We start from the raw sequence: 26,518 nt of genomic DNA on the forward strand, positions 1-26,518 counted from the left end.
AGAACAAAGCAGCAGCAGCTTATTCCTAGAAACGACTTTCTTCTAGGACAGGCACAAAAAAAAAACAATACATCACTTCCACTTCATTTCAAAGAACACTTCTGTAGCAACAAATAAACCCCCAGTGACGTCCGTAAACAAGTTGAAGTTGGCAGTACGCGCATAAAGTTGATACTACTGCCATTTTTTTCTGTGTGTGTTTAAAGTGGAAAAAGCCTACACTCTCCAAACGCACGCCAAAGGCCGCCTCCGTGCAAACCCGAGGCAGTAGAGAGAGAGAGCAAGTAGTGTCATTTCTCTCCCTCCCGACACCACATCCGAGTGGAGTACACTACCGATTGCCACGCAGATGAGCGCAAAGCGTGGGACGGAGCTCCGTGTGTGAAAAGCGCAGCGCTTCTTTTCGCAATCTTTGTACATTTCGAGCTTACTTTTTTTTTTTGGTTGTCGTCTATTTGCACGTGTCACCTCAATTTACTGGACCCCTGAGCTTTATGACCGACATCTCACAGTTCAGCAAAGGAACATCTTGGAACGACAAAAATCTCCTTCGAAGGTGGCGGCATGACACAAACTCGCCAAGAGGAGTTCCCAAGCGGGCACCATGACACACACACATGAAAAAAAAAAAAGAAAAAAAAAAGGAAATGGTGAAAAACTCAAAAGGAACATGGCGCTCGCAGGGAAAATCACACCTGCCTCGGCAGAAGGTGGCAATGATGACGACGATGACCAGAAAAAACGCGCCGCCAAGAGGAGCAGCCAGGTGGATGCCAAACATCCACGAGAAAGAAATGCAGTGCTAAAGATTACGGACAAAACTTTTCTTTTTTGCTTTCCTCACAATCTCTGCTTGCACCCTGTGGAACAAGATGTCTAGTTTGTCAGCGAAGTAAAAACGCTGTTCAATTCGCAGCAAATGCAAAAGCTACAGTGACATCCATTTATACGCACTGTAACATCGGCTGCAAATCTGTCCCATAGATTCCTCTTGCGTGCCAGGTCCCGAGTGATTGCTTAGAAGAATTCGGAATTCAGGACTTTTATGAACATACTTCTAAAATTTCTCTCGTCTGACTGCCGGGAAACAACATGCAAATAACTTCAAAGGAGGTAAAAACATGGAAACAAAATGCGCTGCTGCTAGCAGGGAGGGACAAAAAAAACCTGGCGACCGCGCACACGAAAACCAGCACAAAGGTACATCCGAACGCGAACATTGGGCCCATAATTTCTCATTCACTTTGCCTTAAGCACTAGCTTCGTGTCACGATCATCGAGGATGATGTGAATCTACCCTGCACCGCAGTTGCGTTCGCCCCTTTTTCTGACAAATCACAGACAGCCACACGTTTCTAGAGATTCCAAACATCAACACACGGCATGTAATGAAAAAAAAAAAAAGTTGCACACTGGTTGCGCCACTTGGCCATGAAAACATGTTTGCTGCGACAAGGCCTGCAACGTCACGTCGTGGCTTGCGGAGCCAATGCTGATTTACAACTGTGTTGGTCACGGCATTAAACCGTCACAGCACATTTAAGCTGTGACAAAGCATGGAACGTCACGGTTCGCAGGGTCAATGTTGATGCAAGAGTCTGTCAGTCACACCACCAGACCATCGAAATGAGTCACCGGTGATGCATCACAGCTTGTAACACTGATGTCGACGTACCAGTCTCGAGTCAGGGCTTCAAACCATCAGAATGCGTTGGTTCCAGCAAGGCGTGCTTGCAGAGCCAAAAAACTGCACCGGTCCATGTCGCTCATAGCATCAGAGCAATTAAAATTATTTCGGCTGTGACGAGACATGCAGTGCCAGATTGGAGAGCCAGCGTTAAACCTGGCCGTCATTGACTGGTCTGTTAGAATCCGAAAAAAAAAAAAAAAAAGTTCCGCCAGCACTGCACTTCTGCTCAGAACATGGCCAAACATCATTGCTGCAACCACTTTGAGATATAGGAAGGAGAACAGTGGGAACATCCAAGGGAAGAACATTGCGGAAAGAAAAAAAAAGCACAGGTCGGCATTTAGTCACCAAGACAAAAAAAGCAGGTATAGAACAAAAAAGAAAAAGAAAAATCTAGAGAGAGCAAAACGCCCTTGTTTTCTTCCCCCGCGAGCGAGAACCTAGTGTGGGGGGCCAGCATTAAGCCGGAACCTGGTAGTACAGGCTGGGCGGGACGTACGCCGCGTTCTGTGCGTACTGTCCGTAGCCGCCGGCGTACACGGAACCCTGCTGGTGATGCTGGGGAGGCATGTAGCAGTGCTGTGGAGCCATGCCGTGATGCGGACCCATGCCCTGGGCTCGGAATCCAGCGGCCGCTCCGTACTGAGTTGGGTGGTGCATCATGGCGGCGCCGTTGGGAGGCGACGGGCGCGGCTGGGGCGCCTGGGGTTGCTGCTGCTGTTGCTGCTGCTGCTGCTGCGGTTGCTGTTGCGGTTGCTGCTGCTGCGGCTGCTGGGCCGGCTTGTAGCTGCTGGCGGCTAGTCCGGAAGTCTGGTTGCCAGCGCTGCCTGCCAGGCCGGCGGACATTGGTTTCGGCTGGTTGTTGTAGCCGTTCGGGCCGCTGCGCTGGTAGGCAGGCTGACCGCCGTTTTGCATCTGCGGGAAGCAGTTGCATGGAGGTGAAGCACGGTGGCAACAGTACAAGAAACACTCCTAAATCCCAACATAACCGAGCTCTTCACTAAGTAGTACACCCCCACCCAGGGTTATTTTGTGTATACTATGAAGCTACACCTTTAGATGCTGAGCTGGAAGCTTACAGCGTTTGCCTTAGGCTTAAATGCCATGCAAGCCAGTTGTTTGTTCAACAATGCAGGAAACGTGCAGTTGTTCTTTCAGCAGGTGCTAGATATGTGTACTAAAAAAAAAACCAGCTTATGTAAGGCAGGAGTGTTAAATGTTTGAAAGCTCGCTTCCTCCGCTAGCTAAGCTATGTGTTACGTACTGCCATTCCCAACATCTGAGAAACACAGCCGCTCTTTCTTTCCCAGAAGCCCTTTTCACCAACAAAACAAGGATGACTAAACGTATCGCATTTATTCTACTGCACCATTAGATAGGGCAGTTGAGGCTGATCAGATATTCGTGAGAGTTACGGGTGCGAAGACTGTGCAGGATGTGTGGTTCGAATGGAGTGCGCTCGCAAGTTGACAGCGGTTAGAAATGGTCACCAAAGTGCGAGGGAGGGGAAGAGGCCAAGAGAGCTTCCCCACTTTGAGAAGCAGCCCTGAAACCCAACTTACCTGTGGTCGGTTGTTGAAGCCGTTCTGCATGGGCCTTCCTCCGCCAAACCCATTCTGCTGTCCAGCCCCTCGATATCCGCCGCCACCTCCTGGCCCACTGCGCACCTGGGCGGACCCACCGATGCCTCCGCCGTAGCCACGGTTGTTTCCGTAGCCACCACCGTTGCGCTGCTTATTGTCATTGTTGTCATTCTGGAGGCTCGCCAGTGGCTGTCCTGGTGCTCGGAAGCGGCGGACTGTAAATGGAAAAAAAAGTTACGTGGACGCTTTATGGGCAAGTGTTGCCCACAGTAGAGGTTCTCAAGCACGTTGGCCCCAGGGAACCCTGCTAAGCTCCACGAAGTGCCAAGGAACCACCCCCCTATTTGGAGAGGCTAGGTGTAGCACATAACATGTTTGGGGCCGACGGAAGTGTTGGGCAGGCTACTTTGACAACTAGGTGCAACACAGGTGGTCCAAACTGGGTGCAATCGTTATGAGCCACGACAAGACAGCATCGCAACCAAGGCATATGTCGAGAAAGAATGACAGCTTTTCAGTGCTTATCGCACGACGACACGTAACTTTTCCTCATAAGACGTCTTAGAATTAGTGCAGACTACTTTGAGTACAGCAATACCTCGCCAATTCAGATTTCACGGGACCGAAACAAAATGTTCCAATTAACCGAATGTTGAATCATCGACGGGAACAAGAAACCAATAACCAAATGCTTACTATGTCAACACATTTTCATTTACTAAATGAATCAGCAAATCAATTTTTCACAAGAGCAGTGCAGAAGCTGCAATTCTCGTCATCTCGTGACTGATTAGCACTCGCAGCGGCGAAGGCCTCGCGACTTCCTTCGCAGTGTGGCCGCGGTGCATGTCTTCATCCGAGACATTTCACTACCGCGCGCACATACCGATTATTTTTTCGCCAGTGAGCTCGTCGCCAACAAACCGTCCGTCCATCGCGATGTAGCCGGTGTTCTTCATCTTCGGCAGGTTTGCACCGAGTCAAATCAAAACTGTTCGCCACAACTGCAGTGGACGAAACCACGGTAGCTATCGACCCGATCATGGGCGTCTGAAGGCACATGGCTGATGCGTGCACAGAGTCGAAACAAAACTATTGTTTGGCGCAACCGCTGCGGACAAAACCGTGGTGGCTATAGACGCGATCATGCATCGTGACTACGCACTTATGAAAGCACGCGGCCAGCCGCCAACGTGGTGTTATACGCGGCGAGGCCTCGTTCGTCCTCCATTAATCCTCTCGAGGGTGGAAGGGACAGAAAAAAACACTCACTGTTGCGGCCGCCGCTGAAGGCACCGTTCCGGGCCAGGTTGGCCATCTCGTACAGCTTGGGGTTGACCGCCTGGTTGGCCTCCTTGAGCACGGCGATCAGCTCCTTGGCCTGCTTCATGTTGTTGGGCGTGAAGAAAGTGTACGCCGTGCCCGTCTTGTTGGAGCGTGCTGTCCGGCCGATGCGGTGGATGTAGTCCTCCGAGCAGTGCGGGTAGTCGTAGTTGATGACGAACCGGATGTCGTCCACGTCTGCGCATGCACTTTGCAGTTAGCCACGCTACCACCATGAACAAATAAATCTCCCTTGTGCCTCACTGTTGATATGCTAAGCACTTCGCAAATCTTTTCAAGGTATTGATCGCATAGTTAAGGCTAGTAGTACCCTAACTTCACGTGACTACAAGTTTGCAGTTTTCCTTGTGCTAAACAAAGAGCAAGCTAAGGAACTTAAAAAAACTTCCACATTCATAGCAAGATACAATTTTACAAGCGCACTGATGCTCAATAAACAACACCAGGTATGCAAAAGCTTCAGAAGTTGACTACTAGTCTTCAGGAAAAGTGCATCCTGCACATCTGCCAAATCCAGGGCCATTTTATCCTCCAATGCACACCTTTCTCTCGCAATAGTGATTGGAACTATAATGAACTAATGAGCACTTCAATATTTACTTTAGTTGCCCTCACGCTAACAGCCAATTCATAATCTTGACCAGACAGCTAGCTAGCTAGTAAAGGGGAATGAGAATTGTTTGGATACCTTCTGCTTGAAATATATATCCTTACAAAAGCACATATCTTCAAAACGTATTGCCAGGTACTTCAAGCCTAGTCGCCGGAATGCAGAGAGTCTTCAGGAAGTTTCCACAAAGATGTCTACTGTCTGCCATACTTTTAGCCATTTTGTCCTATGACACACACCGCTCAACTCGTTCCTCTTGTTAAAGTGGTTTAGCACCTTAACCTCCGACTTCATCGCCAGCCAACAAGGACAAGCTAACGGCTATACCAACATTATCTATTGCTCAAGCCAGATGATCATGAACTCAAGAAGTTATGGAACTAAAACCACCATTAACAACAGAAACATGTTTAGCAGTGCACATCATAAGGCAAAATGGCTGAAGGTTTGACGGATGTGAAACACGTTACAGAAGACTTTTCTTGAAGATTAGTCTTCAGAAGGTGACTAGCGCGAAGTCTTTTCTTGACAATTAGTCTTCAGGAAAAGTCTTCGCAAAGGTGTTGCCATGTTTGCCAGAACTTTTGCCATTTTGTCCCATGACACAGACCAACACGTTCCTCTTGGTAATAGCGATAACTTCAGACTTTATAACCATCTGACAGGGACAATCTAACTACATGAACATTATGGTTCAGTTTCACTGCATTCAATGAAGACCGATAGCTAACAAGTAATATACAGAACCTTGAAGGCAACGATCGGAGAAGATTAGGAAAACTTTAGGCACTTTATGCTGGTAAAAAAAAAAAGGCATCTACGTCCAATAAATACTGCCATGCGCCAAAAGACTAGTCTTCAGAAAGGGACTACAGTCTTCAGTAAAGTCTTCGCAAAGGCGTTTTCACATCTGCCAAACTTTGAACTGTTTTGTCCAACGACACACACTGCTGTACAAGTTCCTTTTGTTATAGTGGTCTAGTACCCTAACTTACAACTTGATGGCTACACCAACATTACCGTAAGTTCCTCTCAGTAAACGAAGACAACCAGCAAGCTTGAAGATAGCTAGTAAAGCGGGGTAGGAAAACTTTCGATGACTTTTGCACGTAACAGAGCACGTACATCTAATAAATACTATCAGATACCCAATCACTTGTCCTCGGAAGGCGACTATTCTTCAGAAAAAGTCTTCACAAAGGAGTTTTCACGTGTGCCAAACCTTGGGACCATTTCGTCCTACGACACACACACATGCCGCTCAAACCATTCGGCCAACGACACTCAGTCCAGACAGCTTCCTCTCCAAGCCCAGACTTGCGCAAGGGCAAACGTGAGCCAGCCATGGGGTGGTGGGACAACTTGTCAAAAGCCACACGTGCCGTCCGGGCCTAGTTCTTCGTCCCACCGGCAAACGCCACAGCTTCCCACATTGGCCGCTGCGTCGTCCCGCGCAAAAGACTCCCAACGCCACCTATACTCCAGCAGCAGTGCAGACCGGACACGTGTTAAAAACATGTAGCACGACAAAGGTTTGAAGTGACAGTTTCTTGGGGACAGTGCCTTGCTTTCACTGTGAATGCGAGACATACACAAGTAGCAATGAAAAACCAAACCCAGACACTTTTCTGGGAGGTTCCTAGATGTTTCTATAGAGAGAAACAAATTAAACAATAATAATAATAAAATTAGATAAAAAAAGGGGGAGGAAGATGAGAGAGAGAACAAAATAGTAAGAATAGTTATCGAAACGGGGTTCATAGCAGTACATCTGTCACCAGTATCTTCCACATCACGCGGTGCTTCACTAATTAAGCTACTGCAGCGACCACCCCCTCCTTATGCACTTACACAGCTTAGGAGCAGGCTAATGGCTAATATGTTAGCTTGAAAACAGAACATCGTAACCCTCAGCAACGGCTCCCTCAGAGTAACGAGAGCCTATCTTTTAAGGCCATGCTTTTGTGTGCTGCCGTAGGCTCATCACCATTGCCCACAAATGTGAGCATGTGCACAAGAACGGCTTAGCCAGAGACCCTCTACAAAGCTGCTAAACGAACTGGATTGGCTTGAAACTTGAGTTACATCAACCTTGTGGCCACATGTCCAAACCAAATTAAGCCACTTAAATGAAACTTTTGGGGTTTTGAACAGACTGAAAACAGATACTGAATGGTTTTCAATCGTTTGAAAGACTGCTATGAACCCTGGATGTCACACACACACAAAATGAGAAAAGAAAAGACATTCACTAATATGAAAATATCATGCATTGCCACATCTTCTTGCATCTAGCCGAGCACATCTGAAACAAACTGTAGAAAACCTCTTCTAAGCCAGCGTAATTCACCAGATTCAAACCCAATTTATTTTGACTGCTTTTTAAAATTTTGTTCCCACAACATTTCACTGGCGACATTATGAGATCCCAATGTCATGGCATTTTACTACGGTACAAAATGCGCGCTGTTGATCTTGTTTATTTTCTAATGCAATGCAATTCTGCCTCCTAACCATGAAGCCTACCCAGCCACTTTTTTGCAAGTTGCAAGGCCTTTCGTTTTTGCATTGTAACTTGATGTAATCGTCCTTTTTAAATCCCTTGCATCACTTACTCTGCGTGGCCACATGTTTGAATGGGTCCCTGAACTGAAACATGCACACGGATTGGCACGGCTTGGACTACACAGCTCGGCACACATGCTGCCAAATTAAGGTGTTGGGCAAGACACGAATGACTACTAAATGGCTATCCCCAACATGAGGATGAGGAACCAAACCTTACCATGCAGGATGACATAAAAACAAAAAGGCATTGCAAGAAACGCAGCTGACAAGACAGTTGCTTACCAAGTCCGCGGGCCGCCACATCGGTAGCTACCAAGATCGGAGAGCGGCCCGAACGAAACTCTGCAAGACGAAAGAAACGACAAAAAAATACCAGTGGTACTTTCAGTGTTATCTGAAGGTAGTGAGACAGAAATGGTTTGCGAGGTTACCGTCCCGAAGCAATGCATGGGCTATGAGCTTAGGTTTTGGGGAATTTGCCAGAATAAACTTTCTCCAAGCCAGTACGCCTCTGGCGTCCTTTCACAATCGGAATACTTGCAACAGTAGGGTCGGAGACCGATGAACAGAAATTTTTCCCTGACAGAATTTCTTTTTCTTAAAACTTGGCGCGACAACCATAAAACCGTAGAACGAACCGCAATACATAACCTTTACGGAAAATTCGGGACAGCTGGTAGATGTGCATTATGCGTTATATTCGAAGAAACTAACATTCTACAATTTAAGAAAATGCGAATCAAAGAGCGAAGATCATTTGATTCGAATTCAAAATATTCGTATTGGTTGGGTACTCTGCACCAAACGGTGCGTGTGGCAAGGGTGTTGCCCAGTGCACCTTGTCCCCAATTGTTTTGCCCACGAGCTAAAAACAGTACAACCATGGCCTGCCAGAAATGCCAACCAATACACACATGCGAAAGCGAAACCATGCACATACCTCACATACTGCACTTAGTTTTCACACACATCTGAGTTGCCAGAGACTTCTGTATGGTACAATTGCGATATAAAATATTGACACGTATACATGTTTATCTTTCACCGGTGGCCGTTTTCCACCGGCTAACAAATGTTAAACGTTATCGCTCGGCGCAGGACGCGCCTGTATCGGAAGTTTCTAGAACGTTATCGATGCTTCTTTCCATTGCCTGTTTTCACCGACGCTTATGTTATCTGATTGCATGACTGACGCGAATTGTCTAGAACTTTCTGGAAGACACGCCGGCATCGGGGATTAATCCAGAACCTTCGATGACTCATGTATAAAAGCTGACGCGTTTCGCCGCTGATCAGATTTTCGACGATCGCCGACTGTGTTCGCCGCTATCGTTGTGCTTTGAGTGTACCTTGCTTTTGTGGGCACAGGTTCGCCCAATAAACAACCAGTTTCGTCGTACACAGCTTTACGACTGTTTTCTTCAGCGTCACTACTACGTGACAATATTGTAATACAAAATTTTTTTCTTCCAGCTTGCTGTGGGAAGAGTACGGTTTAACATGCACTGCATAATATCAAACTCAAAAATTTGGTGCCATGGACCCCCTTTAAGCTGCTTTAGGATAGGCAACAGGCTTGCTGTCATAGCAGTTCGGGCTACGCTTGCTAACAAATTGCGGTTACCGACGTTTTCACACCTTCCTCAAAATCGAGAATGCTTTCCTCTGGCCTCAAGAAACAAGACCGTCCTAGGAAGCCTCGTTTGTAAACAGAAAAAAAAAAAAAAAAAAAGAACATCATGCATTACTCACCGTTGAGCACCCAATCCCGTTCCGACTGAGACTTGTCCCCATGAATGCATATAGATGGTAACCTTTGGAGCAAACAAAACAACAACTGTAGCCCGCCGAATACATGTCGCAATGCAAGGAAAAGGTTTGCAGATACACGTATGTTATGTGCTGCAGCTGTTCTAGTGATATATTAATGTAAATTTTGCTCGTAACAATGAAAAAAAATTGCTGTGGTTTAGCTTTGGTTAACCCTGGTTGATAGCGAAAGCTTCACTGCCCTGGTTACAGCGGCAATGTCTCCTTTCAGGCCTCCGTAAAGGCCTAAATATAGTCCGATGTAGCGTGACCGCGCACACACGTTATGTCACGTTGGCGAGAACAGCGGCGGCTATAGTTTGACCGATGGTTCGATGTACTGGCGCCGCCAACGTAACCGGACGCGCGGACAATGCGCTCCGACGAACCTGGCGTCTGACGGCGCGCACGCCGCGCACGCACACACACACACACACACACACACACACACACACTCGAATAGACGCACGTGCACGCACACACACCGATAGCGGACTATAAACGTGCCTTAATGCTCATTTGTGGTTTGACCTCTAGCTCTCAAGGTGAACTGTTGAGTCGCCGACGGCTGCCCGAGGTAGCGTAATGAAGCTTTCACTTCAAAAACGGCCATCATTTGTTCTTACACCTGAGATTACACTGTGCCCTCACCCTTTTTGAACACAACATAAACAGCAACAAAGGATTGAAAGCCTTGAAAAGAGGGGGGAGAGTAATGTCACACTCACCCGCTTCTCCTCATCCTGCGTGTCAGCTCGTCAACTTTTTTCTTGGTTTCGGCGAAGATCAGAGTCTGCACAGCAAAACAGAAAAAAAAAAAAAAACGTCCTTAACCCCTCTTCTGCACAACAGCTGCACCACTTGACGCAGCACTACAAAATGGCACCGGCAGAGCAGGTCACTGACCTTGTTGTCTTGTTCACTGATGATTTCCTTGTGCAGTTCCAACAATCTGCAGTGGGCAAAAAAAAAAAAGCACAGAAACACCAGCAGCTGAGTATCCATCTGGCTAGAAGCACAGAGGTGTTGAAAAGTTATGGAACAGGTAGAAGTCAGACAAGCCTTCTTATGGCGAAGCCGCATCCAGCACAAAATACAGTAGAATCTTGTTACTTTGAACTCCAAGGGGCCCGAAAATTAACTCGAATAAAACTGAGTTCCAAAACAGGAGACACCCTTTAAATATCTCGATCTCGATGATAAAAATATCTCGGGACGGTGCAATAAATTCCGGTCGCCCGAAATTTGTATCACCCAAAAACTTCCCATCAGGAATTGAGGAAAGAGAGGGGGGGGGGGGGGCACGGGAATAAAAGTGCAGCTTTGGTCAAAATTTCAGAATTCTTCGCTCACATTTTGGCAGCAGTGAGCTGTGCACTTCACCTGTTACGAGGCCAAAATTTCAAGATCTGCCTGGTTATCTCGAGCTTCTATTATTGCTGCGTCCTAGCTGCCGCCTGATGATAAGGACACAATTTGCACAAGGTACGGGCATCTCTTTACTAATCTGAGGCAGCAAAGCTACTTTGCATCGTGCAATCTGTGGGTGCAAAGGTTGAGAAGTTTTCAACTGTCATCAGGCACCAAAGACAATAGAAGGCGTGAAATATGGAGATAAAGCTATGGAAGCGAATGCCGCCGATCTTGCGAACACGTTAAGATGGTGTCGCGTCTGACTCTCGGCTCCTGATAAAGTTGTAAGGTGCATGAAAACGACCGACAAGTTGCATCGTAATGCACAAAGCAAGCTTTTTCAGTTTACTTTTGGGGGAAGGGGGTGCAGTCAAGGCAGAATGACATAGGACAACTGGTGCACCAACTTGACCACTCTACTGGCCTGACAACAGCCACTGTATGGCACTGCCGACGCAGGGGCTCCTCGCTGGCTCCGGTACCGATTGTGCGGTGGCTCGATTGTTCATATCATCTACAGTGGTGCAAAAAGTGGTTTGCAACATTCGAAATTTAGCATGCTGTAAGCTAATGGTCTTGCTTCAGGACTTATAAAACAATTTGTATCAGGCATGGTCATATCATCGAGATTATTCTACTGTAGTGCCCAATTAATGCAAATTTAGCCTTCAAGTGCAGCTTGGCAGCGTGCGCTGCACTTCCGTGAAGCCACACCTAGAAAATCGAATACAGCATCTTTTCTCCATCAGCAATGCAGAGCCGGAAAGTACCAGTTGACTCACTTGTTTTCCTTATCGGACTCTTGGCAGACGTCGACGATTTGCACGATGCGGTGATTGGCGCAGAGCTGCAGTGCCCCAATGTTCACCTGCACAGAACATTTTTTGTTTACCATCTCACTCATTCAGAAGCAGCTACAGCAGGTAAGATAAGCAGCCCCAGGACACGCTTTCTGACACAGGTGTCAATTGAGAAGGTGCTGCCCACTAAGACTTGCCAGCTGAAGTTATAAATCTTGAATGTGAAAGCAGACAACATAAGCAGAGATGCAGACGACGTGCAGAAGTTGCTTGTATCGTCTGCATCAAGTACAGCTTACGAAAAGCACACTGCGCCTATCAGACGCTAATGTCCCCCATTGTTCAGGTTATCGGACAAGGAAGTCTACTGTACCTAACATCACAAGGTGCAACACTTTATAATACAGTCAACGACTGATTTTCCGGACGCCGATTTTCCGGACATGCCCGTTAATTTGGACGCCATCGCGGCACCGCCACGTACCCATAGAGTCAATGTATAAGAATGTCTGAAATTTCGGACGCAAAAAAACCTTCGCCGTCCAATTTTCCAGACTTTTTACCATGACCGCAGGTCCTAACGGCATTAATCGAAGCTGCCACTGCCGCCATTTTAATTATCTCGCCACCTCGATCTGGCTCTCGCACGCAGATCTGCTGGCAGCCGTAGCCACCACCACGGCAACGCTAGGCCTACCTACTTCGACGTTCGCTACCAAGCTTCTTGCTGTTCAGAGCGGTGTTTTTCATCGAAACAATTTGCCGCTGTTAGCAATGGCGCCGACTTCAGTCTTTGTAATCCTCGCCAATGGCTTCGAAGCCCGAAAGAAAAGCACACTGCATGGGCGTCGGCAGGATTTTGTCTGGGGGGGGGGGGGGGGGGGGGCAAGTGCCCCTTTTGCAACCCCCCCCCCCTGCCGACACCCATGGTGCGTTGCATAATGCCAGATCCCGAAAGTCAGCTTCACTTCAGTACAGCGGTGTTACGCGGTGAAGCATACGCGGAGTATTGAGGTGAAGCATACCAAGACTGGGAAGGGGCAATTGTTACGGGACACTGTATGTATCCCTTAAATGATATATGCGTGCACCCACCATCTCCTATCGCAGTACAAGTGCTGATATGCCTAATAAGTGTACTTGCTTGCCTTCAGAGCTATTTCAGAGGTACCTGTAGCAATTTCAGCTCTTGGAGGCAGTAAAATGTATACATTCATTTTTTTCGGACTGCCCGATTTTTCGGACGTTCTCCCCGCCCCTAGGGAGTCCAAAAAATCGGATGTTGACTGTACGTACCATTTAGTACAAATTGAAATACGAACCGGAAATAACTGATCAAGTACACCTGTCATGTTTAATCACATAAGAGCTTACAATTTAATCCAATATTTAATACAACATCAAGCCAGTTTCTCCATATGGCGCAATCCCACATGTTTATTTTCAAGCCTGAATTAAGCTAAGGATACAGTAAGCACTGATGTGTCAAAACGGACTAGTTTTCTGATGCAGATGACGCCCCACGTTTTTAGCATTACTGTGCCCCTCCCTTTCAGCTCACTTGGATGTAGTCCTTGAGGAAGTCCTCGGCCAGGGAGCGAACCTCCTTGGGCCAAGTGGCACTCCACATTAGCGTCTGGCAGTCCGGACGGATCTGCTCCACAATTTTACGGATCTGCGGCTCAAATCCCATGTCCAGCATACGGTCGGCTTCATCCAGCACCAGGTAAGTGCAGCGACGAAGGTTCACCTTGCCCGCCTCCAGGAAGTCGATCAGGCGGCCCGGTGTGGCAATGCAGATCTCGACACCTGAAACCGGCATGCAGCACTCTAGAAGCTGCACTTTGCGAAAAAACTATACAGGGCATTCTTCGATTATCAGTCCCTTATCAGTGCTTATTATCAGTGCTTCCAGCCAATGGGCGTTGCGCATTGCAGCACCTTGGGCAGTCCCTCGGGCTTTTGCGGAGAAGATTGAAGGATATTTAAAGACAGAGTTTTAGAATAGCGTTTGCAATCAAACATGAATGCATTACGTACGTAAAAACCATTGACATAACTGCAAATGCTCCGGACCTTATTGGGTTTTTGCGATTTATGTACACTATGCTGACGTTGTTTAAACAAACTCTTGAAGGCACATGCACTGTAACGTCTGGCAAACATGCTTGCATTTAACGTACGCAAGGAGACAAATGCTTTTCCAAAAAGCAGTCCAATTTTCAAGGATTAAAGCACCACGATGCTTGACAGCTCGAAAAATAAGATTTCTTAAGCCCAAAGCAAACATTAATTTAATTATTCTTGCACAATGACCTAAAATACGCTCGCTAAGGCTATTTCACATAAACTATCAACAGCCACCGCAAATATGCTACCACATCATATCTTCCAAACTCTTGGCTCGCATAATTCTCGCTCACACAAATTAAATCCACTAAGCTTGGCTGCAAGCAAAACTAAATATTTTTAAAATTAAATTCTAGGGTTTTAGGTGACAAAACAACAACCTGATTATGAGGTATGCCTTGGTGGGCCACTGCAGATTAATTCTGAGTACACGAGCATTCTTGCATTTCGACTTCATTGAAATGCGGCCTGAAGTCTAAATGTGGCCGCTTCGATCGGGATCAACCCAGTGTCCTCCAGCTCCAACTTTAAAGCACTTCGCTATACTCTAGGGCTTTCAACGCACTGAAAACAGCAGTTTCACAAACAAGGGTTTTTCAAAGGTTTCAATGAACACCACGAACCCCGAATCTACAACTTCGTGCTTCCCATGGTGAACTAGCTTTTGATTTGTGTGTGTATCGCTCTCCAGTTTGAAATGAGTGAAATGCATGAAATACTAGAGTCTACAGCAGCTGGATTTAGGCACACACTAATTGGCAACGTTACAACATTAATCTGGAGGTCCGCCACCAGCTTTGGAACACGTTGCAGACACCGCCCATCGTCAAACAAACGCGGCAAGCTCACCACGCTCCAAGTCCCGCAGCTGCGCGCCCTTGGGGGCCCCGCCAAAGACGCACGTATTGCGGATCCGGGACGCCTTGCCGAAGTCTGACGCCACCTGCTGGATCTGTTGGGCCAGCTCACGTGTTGGTGCCAAGACTAGAACCTGCACAGCAGATAAATCACAAGATTAGGTTTATGCAGTTCCAAGCTATGCTAAATAAGAGCCAGCCAAAGCATGCCTTCATTCTACAGTCGGATGACAAAAATTCGGACATCATAAGTGCAGTCAGGGTTCCCATAGATCTAATGCACTTTCGCGACCGCTTTTTCGGACGAATTAAGGAACCAAAGTTCAATTTTCCAGGCTAAATTGCTCGTTCCGAGCTACACTACATGTTCCTGAAGGCTGCCATGTCGGATTTTCCACCGGCTTGCCCAGGCTTGGCTTCCAATCGCCCGCACTATAGCCTCCAAGATTGGGAGACGCACGCGCGTGCCATTCTTCCGTCTCAGAGGCCATGCTCGCTTTTCCTTAGCTGTCAAACTCTCTAGGAGACCACACTTTCTTTTTTCGGTCAGCACTATAGTCATAATTTCTTTGCGAAATCCGTTTATTATTATTATTATTTTTAATGTTCGCTTGCTTTTTTTTTTTGCACGTGGTGTGTGCGCCTCGGAGACTGGTGCGGCCATAGAGTTTCGCACTATAAAACCTAGAGGGAAATGTGGCGCTGCTGTGCCATGGTATGCAAGGGAATGCCGGTATATTGTGGATTTGGATTGGCATCGTTCTTGGAGAGCCAGAACGCCTTGAAGACGCGCCTGGCTAGCACCGTTCCGTCGGTCACAATGATTCTTTTCCTGATAAAACAGGATGTAAAACACTACTTTAGCTTTATTATTACACAAAAAACATGTTTTGTTTAATTTTGAGGACATACTATTGGAAGCACCAATTCTATGAAACGTAAAAAGTATCAGCTGGCCGCTAAAGTTGGACGGCAGACGACAAGATTCTCGCTCGCTTTGGAACAACTTGTCATCTGTTCTTGCTTTTCTTCGCTCGATGCTGCATTGTATGTGAGTAAACTTCATTGAGAGATGTAATACGGGTGAATGAAAGCCTTTTATGTAGATTTTATTTTAAGAACGCGTTATTTGTGTAGCCATATCCACGTTTCAGACAAAGCCTCGTACAACACCAGCCAACACAAGCCTCGCAGACACATATCCCGTCATTCCCATGAGGGCACGGCAGCCCTTTAAGAAACTCGCATAGACGGTGGCGCCCGTTTACCCTCTAGGTGTTATAGTGAGAAACTCTATAGCTGCGGCTTTGCATATGTGTGATCGGCACCACCTCCTGCGCCTTCGCAAGAGCCAAGTGGTGCGCGAGGCGTGGCCTCCGCGATCAGCTCCGGCAGCGCGCCGTTACGGAGTTGCAAAATACGAGTGGCCGTCAACAGTGGCAACTCCAAAACAACTCACCACTGGTCCGTCTCCCCGCTGAAGGTAGGGCTGGTGAGTGATGTGAACTATTGCTGGCAAGATGTACTGCATAAAGAAAGAGAGGGTAATGAATTTTTTGTCTCCTGATAAATACAGCAAAGCGATCCGGTGCAAGAAAGGCAACAGAATAATGCAGTGCTAACAGCAAGGATAAAGAGACGGTAAAAGCATTTCTCGTTATTCGACACAAAAATTTGGGGTCGCACTTCTTTTTACCTTTTTAGATAGCTTACGACACATAGTTACGGTACAAAGTATCAATTTCTAGAGTGCGGCACAAATGAATAATTACAGTACCTTATGCATGACCCATCCGGAAAGCGCGTCAGGCGCAGCACAGCTTTTGATGTGAAAAAGGACTTATCACGTCACCAAATGGGGGAAGCGGCAGGTGCGTGTGGTGGTTGAAGGCCACGCCACGACTGTGTCAGGGAAAGCTGCCAAATTGGCCCTTGAGGCTTATTCACACCAGTGACTTGAGGAGGTCACGCGACCGATCACATTTTGAGATGCAACTGTTAAGTTGTACTAAAATGTAACTCAACCAGCTATTGCAATCCCGGTGAACCTGAGGGTCCATAGCTTAATTACTCGTTTGAGGGCTATCCAATAAAGTAATAAAAAGACAAAATTTTTCTATCAGTATTAACCTAACGTTATCATTAGTGCCTATGTTGCCTTTAAGGTTTTCTTTTCAGTCACTCAACAACTGAGCCCCCCCCCCCCCGTTAACCTCCTCGACAGAAATCACAGCAAACTTTCATAACCCTCTGCAGAGTTTGCTTTTGAAAGAACAGTCAGAGGCGAAAGACCAGTGCAACATCTCCAGATGCAGTGGCATTACACAGATTATGCAGGGGAAATGCAATGTACACCTCTGCTTCAGACCCGACGAGGACAGTCTGTACAAGTTCTAAACGAAGCCATAGGCTGGTTGCGGTAAAGGTTGCTTACAGTGTTCCATCTAGTGTTGCCCACCTATTGCTGAAAACGTTCCAGCTAAATATTTTTTTTTTCATTTGTTGAATACCTTATTCTTGATTGTATGTTGTACATTTTTCCTTCGGATATTTTCATGTCTTGTCCTTAGAAGGTTAATAGGCATGCAGAGCCTGCAGGTGCGTTTCTGTACACACGTCGAGTTGTTAACAGCCCGACAGGGGCAGAAGCTGCCAGTCTGCACGCACAACAAAGTTGCAAAATATTTGTTAGCTTTACCGCGTCGCGATTTAATTACAACAAGAAAATTGCAGCCAGTTGCCTGGCTTACACAGCTACCAATGCAGATAGAGGTACCGCGAACGGTGAGGGCCTACAACACTGGAACCACGACAAGAACGAAACCACCTTTACGTTTACGACAAGGAAAAAAAAAAAAAAAAAAAATAAGGAATGTGCAACAGAGCAGTCAAGCATTATAAAACCGAAACCTGGTTAAATAATTGTTATTCAGTAGAAAAAAAGAAAAGCTAAAGTCAAGACCTTTGGTCGCCCAGTCAGGCCTAGGAAACATTTACTCAAGTTGGGAGAGTTGGCAACAATAGTGCCACCTAGGCACTACAGCAAACAGCACCAATGTTAATGAGTCAAAGGGAGATCTGTGGCCTTTGGGAAGGGCTGAAAAAAATCGGTCCTATATTTACTCAAGTAATGACCCGACCCATCTTTTGCCTTTTATTACTTTTTATTATTATTTTTTAATATCGGATGAAAGCAATGTAACTTGAAGTCACTGCTACATGCAATGTCATCGTTGGCGTAGCACAGATAGACTGCAGTCGGCGTTAAAGGTAAAGAGCAGGTGTCTTGTCACTGTCGGGTTTGGAGTCGTTAGCTACCTGTCAAAGCTTTCATAATAGAGTCATGGCAAGTCTACGAGATGGACCCAATCAGCCTGTGCGATGAAAATTCATCGCTTGATTCACCCGCAAGTCATCTCAAAAAAGCTTGGAGCTAATATGTTCGAACGAGTGATTCATCAGCAATCGACTCCAAGACGCGCACAGGTTAGACTGAGGGCCATTAAAGCAGCTTTTGGGTCTGCAAGCGACCAGCCAACAACTACAGTTCGGCAAAACCTGTCGAAAGCTTTTTCACACACGTATGAATCCCCCCCCCCCCAATTGGCGTCAACCTTTCGATAAAAAAGTGGGTTCATGATGAGAGTATAATTATAATACAGCACGTCACATGCTGCCACGGGTGCTGCATCCTCTTTCTGCCATGAATTGCCCGTAGCGGGCCAGTTTTTTACAGCTGCACTCCTCTACTTGCGAGGCTACAACCCCAGTGCCATAGTTATGCTGTACTAATGCGGGTCGTTTACATGGCACCACGCAGTTCTGAGCTTGTTACAACACGGAGCTCCAACTTTTGCCCGGAAAAAAAGAAAGCCTGCTTACGGCCAGGGTCTTTCCTGAGCCTGTCTGTGCAATGCCGACCATGTCACGGCCGCTCAGCGCAATGGGCCACCCCTGGGACTGGATGGCCGTCGGGTTCTTGTAGTTCTGGGCCTCGATCATCCGCATGCAGTAGTCTGCAAAAAGGATTGAGACGGCTAAAGAACTTGACACAAATGAGATTACATTTCCCACTTGCATGCTCGACAAGAATGTTGCGAGAAGGGCCAGAAAAAAAAAAAAAAAAACTTGCTAGCAATTTCCGATTATATTGGAATGAGTTTTTGAATAGCAGTCACTGTCCAATTATACTCAGTTTCACGCATAGCAGGCAACGCTACAAAGACTTGGAGACATCTCTGATTGCTTACATTTGTGCCCAGAAAATAGTCCGTCACATGTGAAAGATTTAAGTATATATGTCATGTAATTCTATGCAATTATTTTTTATGTCGCAAAATATGCTCTACTTGCTACCTACTTACCACCAAACGTGCGCACCACCAATAACGCTCGCGACCAAATCACGCTCGCTCGAGTCACATACTAGAAGCATGTACGAGACTAGATGCAACCTTCTTTATTTGAAGATAAAATATACAAATAGAATATTTTGTCAGCCCGCCAAAACAGTGATGCTTTTGAGCGGGACTGGGCAGTGCATTGGCCTCAATGACAGTTTTGTGCGTCAGCTGTAGTAGTATATGAAGTAGTTATTCTGTATAAAGCTGTCGCAGATCAAAAAAGCGCTGCAAAATATGCGTGATGATACTTAAACCGCACTATTAGAGTACCTTTCGCAGAATTGCCTGCTATGCATCAACTGAAGTAAAGTGATTAAAATCAATGAACTTAGCCATCACTAAGCCAAGATAAGTAACAACTGTTCTGCTAACAGTGCGCACAACTATTGCGTTCCCTCACCTGGGAAGCAACCCTCTTGGAAGGTCAGGATGGGTCGTGGAGGGTCACGGCCCCTCAAAGTCATCTCGTATTGCCGCCGGTGCTGTTCAATCTCGTCCTACGAGGGACCGAACGAAGCGAATGTCAAACAGCAGACAAAAAGAGTGAGGCAATGCAAGACTGACTAACAGCCAACTGCATCGTACTCAACACTGCTACCACGAGGTTAGCATGATACTCTGGCATTCCAAATGTCTACTACGTGACACAAGATTCTCCTTGTCACAAATTTTTTAAGGAGTGTCATTCAGTGCAATCGAGAGATGCTCAAAAGAACTTGGAAAATTGGGCGAGTTGGTGCTGGTTCATGATAAGAGGCAGCACTTGCGCCGAGAACAAGGAAGAAAGAATTTACAAAGGACGAGCACTAACAAATGTTAGAACAAAAAAAAAAAAAAAAAAAGGCCCTTTGTACTAGAAATGATGCTCAAAATAGGTGAGAAAGCACTGGTTCAGCAGTCGTACTGCGTGATTTCTCTTTGCCCTTTTCAACTACGCTGCCCTTGACCACGAGTCTAAAAGATCACGCTGCCTAACACTTGGCAATCGAGAAACGGGTTAGAGTCCAGGACAGTTCTTGAATACTGGGGCCAAACCTTTAACCACGCGAGACAGGTATCAGAGCCTTGCAGCATGCGTATCCCTGCCACACACGCAGACTCAAACACTGTCAAACGAAATTCCAGGCGTCGACAACGCACCTCAGAGCGGTTGGCAGTGTTGGGGTGCTCCTGGTAGAAGTTCTTCTGGAAGGGCTGAAGCTGGATTCTCTCCCAGTCTGGCTTGCGCAGGTTTCCGCCAGGCTGCTTGCCCTAGAGGAGCCGGCAGAGAAACAAGCAAATCAGTTTGACCGATTTGTTTGAACTGCCTAATTCGCCGACTGATTTGACTGACTTCGTCGACTAATTAACCAACTGATTTTCCCCAACTCAAAGAGATGGCTACGAGATGCACCATAGTGGAAGGGCCTGAACAAACAAATTGATCACCTAAGGTTCGTCAACGTGCGCTTAAATCTAAAAGTGCACGAGCGTTCTTGCATGCCGCCATCAGCATGCAGCGGCCACTGCCAGAATTCGAAACCACCTCCTTGCGCTCAAGCAACATGACACCTTTGCCACTGAGTTACCGTGGCAAGTAAAAAGAAGCACGTCTCATCTCTTGAGACTTCATAAAGGTGTTGAAAGTTTCATGCATTCACAAGGCTTGAGGGTAGCCGTGCGAGCTTGTTGGTCGGTCGTCTTTCGATATGCAACAGCAAAGGCATGACGATGCAGACATGGAAGGTAAATGAGAACACACAGTATGGCTACGAAAACTAGAAATAAATCTGTGGGAAGGTAGCACTGTGTGTTGTCTCCCGTGCCTTCCATGTCCCCGTTGTTGCACCTTTGATACAACAAATAGGAGAACACAGGGCCTTGTAATATGGCAAATTTGGTGCACTTGTGGCTGTGCGACAGCTTTTTTTTCCCCTTCTGGTAGATTTGGACGTCCGCACTGGCAGGACGAGCAGAATTCGCTATCAGTGCGCCAACAGCATGTTGAAGAAAAAAAGAGCTGCACTGACCTTGAGACTGTTGTTGACGAAGCTGCTGCCGCCGTTGCGGCCGTCGCCGTAGTTGTTCCCTCCCATCATGGGGCGCCCCATGCCACCACCACCACCGGGCTGGGGTCTGCCACCACCCCTCCACTGCTGCTGACCCCCCTGCTGTCCCCCAAAGTCCCTGCAGGGAACAGACAAAGGCAGCACTGTTTTTCAGGGAAGGTTCGGCAAAGCGCATGAATCGTAAAGATCCCATTACAAACAATGTGCGCGAAGAATAAGGGAAGTCCAGGGGCCCCATTTTTCTTTTACGTTACAACCATGTGAAGCAAACAGATAAGAGAGCCAAAAGCATAGGGAATATTAACTGTTTCATTTCTCTCCTTTATTGAAATGTAGAAGTAATGAGGATGGAGGAAGTGAAAGTGGACCGAAAGGCAACTTGCGCAGGTGGGAGCCAGAGCCACGTCTTTGGCATTATGTGTGCAGTTCTCTACCGGTTGAGCTACGGCGGAGGCTTAGTAGAACTTGCTGTTCGGCTAGTTGGTAACTCGCGATAGTGAAGACCCAGACACAGCGCTGTGTGTGGGGAGTGTATGTTCTTGAGTATGCGTGTGTGGGTGTGTGCGTGAACGCGGGAGTGCAAAATTCACTATGGCAGAGGTTATCCTCCCCACCAATTTCTTGTGCATGTGCACATGATCCGACCCTGCAGTTGTTAGCCAGTGCCAATCATGGCCGCGACGCTAGATGAACATCCTTTTAACCGCAGGTGTTACATAGTATGTGTGAACGACCAGGTTATTTACAATGGACAGCCCTGAAGCAGAATTAAGCTAGTTGGTGAACCCTAATGTGAAGAACATTTGCGACGGCCTTTTATTCGTCCCTTCCGGACTGCACAGCAATGCACTAGGCACTGGTTTAGCCCAACAAGCATTAACGTACGTGGTGCCTCGAGCCGTCTGTGACGAATCAAACAGACCTAATGTTGCTCGTCTTACTTCTGTCTCTATCGGTAACCAGTTTGTACCATTTTTTTTTTTTTGATGAGAAGGCTTTTTTAGCTCTTTGCTTTCACTTTGCGGGTGCATTCGTGCCAAGTAAGTAACATGGGTCACTAAGTATGCACCCATTATGTCAATGCCCCGGAATGGGTAGGACAATCGTGTGCACTGCATTTACTTTTATGGCATCTAATTAACCACTTTACAAAAAAAGCTTTGCATCACATAGATTCCAACATGTGCTTTGGATCTTCATAAATTTTACATGTGTCATCGTTCTCTCAAGTTATCAACATTAATCCCTCGACAAGCATCATACATTGCCTTCGCCCATTGCCTCAGCACACAGCCAACAGCTACAGGTGATGAGATTGCGCTCATGTCATCTTCTACTGCTGCTACCTCCTAAACTCTAACAAGCTTCGCGGTATTTAGATTACAGAATTGTGTTGGATCTGTTTTTTTTTTCTTCTCGATGTATATCGACCGCCTGGTAAAACAATTCCCGCAGGAGTCCATGCTTTTACGAATAACATCTCGGACAAGGAAGCACGAAATCCAAAACCAATCTTCTTCGAAACCCTTGTGCCAGCAGCCCGTAATTACACGGTTATGCTGACTCGGGGGTCGAGATTAACCGAACAATTATTCACGAAATTTTGCGAATGCCTTCGAGCTGCATCAGGCCGAAATAAGGATGCTGTACATCATTGTTGGTGTCTGCTAAACGAGATACGTTACACATGCTGCACTAGCCCCCCCAAAAAGTGTGAATTTGCAGCCTTCTTCAGGCAGCAATGATTGCAAATCTAGAAAATTGAACTGTAAGCCAATTTGCGATGTAATGGACTTGCAACTAGTCATAAAAAAAGTATTCGACATATATGTTCACTGAACTGGCTGGCTACAGCAGCAGAACTTCATGCTACTATGTATGCAAATGTGTCCATGCATTGCATGCATGTAAACGTGTGTACAATTGCAGCCAAATATAACGTAAGCAAGTTGGGACTAAACAGAATGATTTAGTTTTTGCCTTCAAGACTGAGATGACGCATGCTTTTGGCTTGTACACATGTTTCGACGCCTGCAGTACAGCTGTAGTACCAAAATCGCGCTTTCTCGTGCTGTTACATAAAATGATTTATTTGTCCACGATAGTATGTATGTACTGCACGTCTCAAAATGAGTGACATGTTTAAAAATCGCCTGTAGCAGAGAGCAATGTTCTAGTCATTGAGCTGAATTGCAAGGAAAGAAATAAAAAAAAAAGGGGGGGGGGGTTTATGTGCCAAAACCACAACCTTGATTTTGAGGCACGCCGTAGTGTCCCCCATTCCGGAATAATTTTGACGACCTGGGATTCTATAACCTGCACCTAAATTAAGCACACGGGCGTTTTCGCATTTCGCCCCCATCGAAATGCGGCCGCCGTGGCCGGGATTCGATCCCGCGACCTCGTGCTTAGCCGCCCGACATCACAGCCACTAAGCAACCACGGCGGGTAGCAAGGAAAGAAGTGAACTTTCCCGAGAAATCGAAACGCATCACTGACAAATTACCAAAATTTCACTAATCAATTTTATTTAATTCATTACCTAGGAGCCCATATTGGAATTTACATAATAGCAGCCAAAAATTTATCAAGCCGGTTAGTTTCATCGATTCTCCGGTCATATCGGTCGCTTTTGGACATGCTCTTGTCTTTCGAAAAGAGTGCAATGAAAGAAACGTCTAATGTTAAAATGGGGGGGGGGGGAGAAAACTTGGCATTAGAAGCAGCAGGACAAGAACACTATCGCGTGAAAAGCCCCACAAGGCGGCGAATAAAGTGGGGGTGAGGAAGGGTGCTTCGCTGTTCTCGCTTCCGGGCTTGCGCAATGGCGGCAGTGCGCATGCGCAGAACGCGCCGCCGGTCTGCCGCAGTTGCCTAGCGAACGACGGCGGCGGCGCGCGCGTCCCCAGACAGACGCAGCCGAAAAAAAACAAAAATCTAAAGCGCCCGCTAACACCAACACAAACGCACGCGGACAAAGAGGAGATAGACGCGGGAGTCGCCGGAAGGGCAGACACGCGGTTGTACTGCACGTATCGATCTCTCCCAGGCACGACTGAGAGGGGTTCGGGGACGACCTTGATCCCCTCCTTACTGCATACCAAAAAAACTCATCACGCGCATTGCCTCGTGATTCATCTAACCGCCGAAAATAAGAGACCTTCTGCATTCCTAATTAAGCACTGCAGCGGGCGCTAGTAATGAGTGTTAAGGCGCCCTCGCAGACAACATCGAATCAACAAAATCCAAAGCTGCAAGCCCGGGCCGCGCTACCATCGATGAAAGGCTCCCTCGAACATTCGCGAAACTTCGCTTACCTTCGACGGGTCACAATACGCTAATCCTAGTCGAGTCGGCCGAAATGATTGACCGGAACACTTCGATTTTATAAGTTGCGTTAGATCGCGAGACGTTAGAAATTTTAAGCATGCGCGTTTAAAGGAAAAAGGAAATCGTATCAATGAAAGACGAATCGCGGTCGGCCTTCTTGGAAGCATGGGAGCGTTTGTCAGGTGCTAACAAAATCATTTGCATTTTTTTTTTCTCATGCAATAAAACAGCTATAAACTTGCAGTTTTTTTGCAGGCGGGTGAAATAAGCGAGTCTTAAGTTAGACACCTCAACCGGATTTCTTTTACTTTGCCTACCTGTAATTTACTAAAAATCTTTGGGCTTCTCTATTTAACTGGGCAATACCGGTTCGAAATAGGGAATGATAGGCTAAAATTTTGACCTCAGTCGAGCTTAAACAGCGACAAAATTACCAGAGGCGCTCAACGATACGAAATAAGCTCATGAATAGCACGGGGCTTAAAATACCACCGAGTTATAACATGAGGTTATACAGAACGTGGACGAAAGTTCTCACGAATTTCGCTACCCGCATATGCCGAGCTACGAAGCACCGAGAAAAAAAAAAAAAAAAAAAAAATGACGCCAGTCTCCGTCACTGCCTTTCAAAGAAAAGCTTTCCGCAAAGCGCTGCTCAGGCGAGCACGACAATATATATAGTGTGGCAACTGAGGACGTCCTTACAAAAGGAACTTTGTAGAAAGAAAACAACTGTCGCGACGCTGTTTTTCTCGCGTGAACAGCTGTTGAGACAAAGCGCGTCTTTTCTAAGCGCAAGCAGCAGCAACCTATAAAACGAAACCGACCCGAGGTCCAGTGAAGCACGTTAATAAGGCAGCTGGTACACTTGCAATACAAACACAGCGCGAACGACAACACGGCGTAAACGAAAGACAGAACGCGAGAAAAACGCGCCTTCTTTTTTTTCCCCTCCGAAGCTTGCTACTAACTGCAGCCGGCTTTACGGCAAATGTTACGGTACAGCTGACGGTCGCCTCTTTCCGTCATTTTGTTGTAACGTTCATTCAATGGAGGCATTGAACGTTGCACTTCACGCACGCCTTGTCCACCCACTACGCGTGCGAATGCATCACCCCTTGCACATCTGCCGCAGTTTTGTGCACGTATTCGCATCGAGGAATGAATTATCGAGCTACTGCAAGCGTTCGGCGCACGGCGGCCGAGGCTTCGCAAAGCAGCAATGGCTTCGGGAAGTGGAAAGGCTTGGCCCCCCCCACCACCTCTGCGGCATCGGCGCGTCCCGGGCTGGGAGCGATAAGAAAGCGATAGAAATCGCCGGTGCGAGGTCGCACGGCGCGTACTCACGATCTGGGTCCCCTGTAGGCCATCTTTCAGGGCGAAAATGTGGACGATTTACGTGAATCGCCGACGCCAATTAACCGAGCGCTCGAAACTACTACCTCTACTTTGGCAAGCCGACACGTAGGATGGAGGAACACTGTTTCAGTGAAGGCGCTCCAGTTCTCGGGAATAGGTTTTCGCCGAGGTGCAAGCGCCGTGCTGCGAGGGCCGAACGTCGTGTTCGACCGAAATGCGGCTACTTGCAGCTCGTTTGAGACGAATTGTCAGCGTGCGTCGCGAACGCAGTCGGTGTTTCTTTGCCGACGCGGAATGTTATCAGACGGCCTCAGCGCACCCGCCTATTCGCGCAAATCAATATTCCTCGCTCTCTCGCGGGCGGCGCAGCTAGCGCTGCGGAGGCTGGCGCGCAAGAACACGGTCCACAGAATTTTGGCTCAGCCGCAGTTACCGCACGCTCGAGCCTTTGTTTTGTGATTTAAGTCTTCCGTTGACCGGCGTAAACGGAAAATACGGCGCTGAAAATCATGCCGCTCAATTACACATTGCGCCACTTTTGCCAAAATGCGCACGAATGACGCAGTTAATTTTT

General features: G+C 47.1%; 1 protein-coding gene and 1 pseudogene across 1 annotated transcript; both read right to left on the minus strand.

Annotated features, from left to right (window-relative positions):
* Positions 1-781, minus strand: part of LOC119454040 (probable ATP-dependent RNA helicase DDX17) — a 12,787-nt pseudogene extending 12,006 nt beyond the window's left edge.
* On the minus strand, positions 1-26,248 carry LOC119453214 (uncharacterized). Its single transcript, XM_037715239.2, has 16 exons — positions 25,933-26,248; positions 21,217-21,373; positions 20,348-20,458; positions 19,608-19,704; positions 18,687-18,820; positions 16,264-16,329; positions 14,797-14,938; positions 13,379-13,626; positions 11,800-11,885; positions 10,511-10,556; positions 10,333-10,397; positions 9,548-9,609; positions 8,078-8,137; positions 4,546-4,794; positions 3,253-3,488; positions 1-2,605 (listed from the first exon to the last, which is right to left on the minus strand). The coding sequence occupies exons 1-16, from the start codon at positions 25,953-25,955 to the stop codon at positions 2,150-2,152; spliced, it is 2,238 nt and encodes a 745-aa protein (XP_037571167.1). The 5' UTR covers positions 25,956-26,248; the 3' UTR covers positions 1-2,149.
* Between the last annotated feature and the right edge of the window lie 270 nt (positions 26,249-26,518).

Source organism: Dermacentor silvarum, chromosome 5, assembly GCF_013339745.2.
Source record: "Dermacentor silvarum isolate Dsil-2018 chromosome 5, BIME_Dsil_1.4, whole genome shotgun sequence".
Classification (NCBI taxonomy): Eukaryota; Metazoa; Arthropoda; class Arachnida; order Ixodida; family Ixodidae; genus Dermacentor; species Dermacentor silvarum.

Excerpts from the sequence above, each read along its gene's own strand:
- LOC119453214 (XM_037715239.2), bottom strand. The coding sequence starts at position 25,955 with ATGGCCTACAGGGGACCCAGATC. Across the intron at positions 14,939-16,263 it reads AGCGGGGAGACGGACCAGTG|GTTCTAGTCTTGGCACCAAC; the intron begins GTGAGTTGTTTT and ends TCTGCTGTGCAG. Across the intron at positions 10,398-10,510 it reads TCAGTGAACAAGACAACAAG|ACTCTGATCTTCGCCGAAAC; the intron begins GTCAGTGACCTG and ends TTTGCTGTGCAG.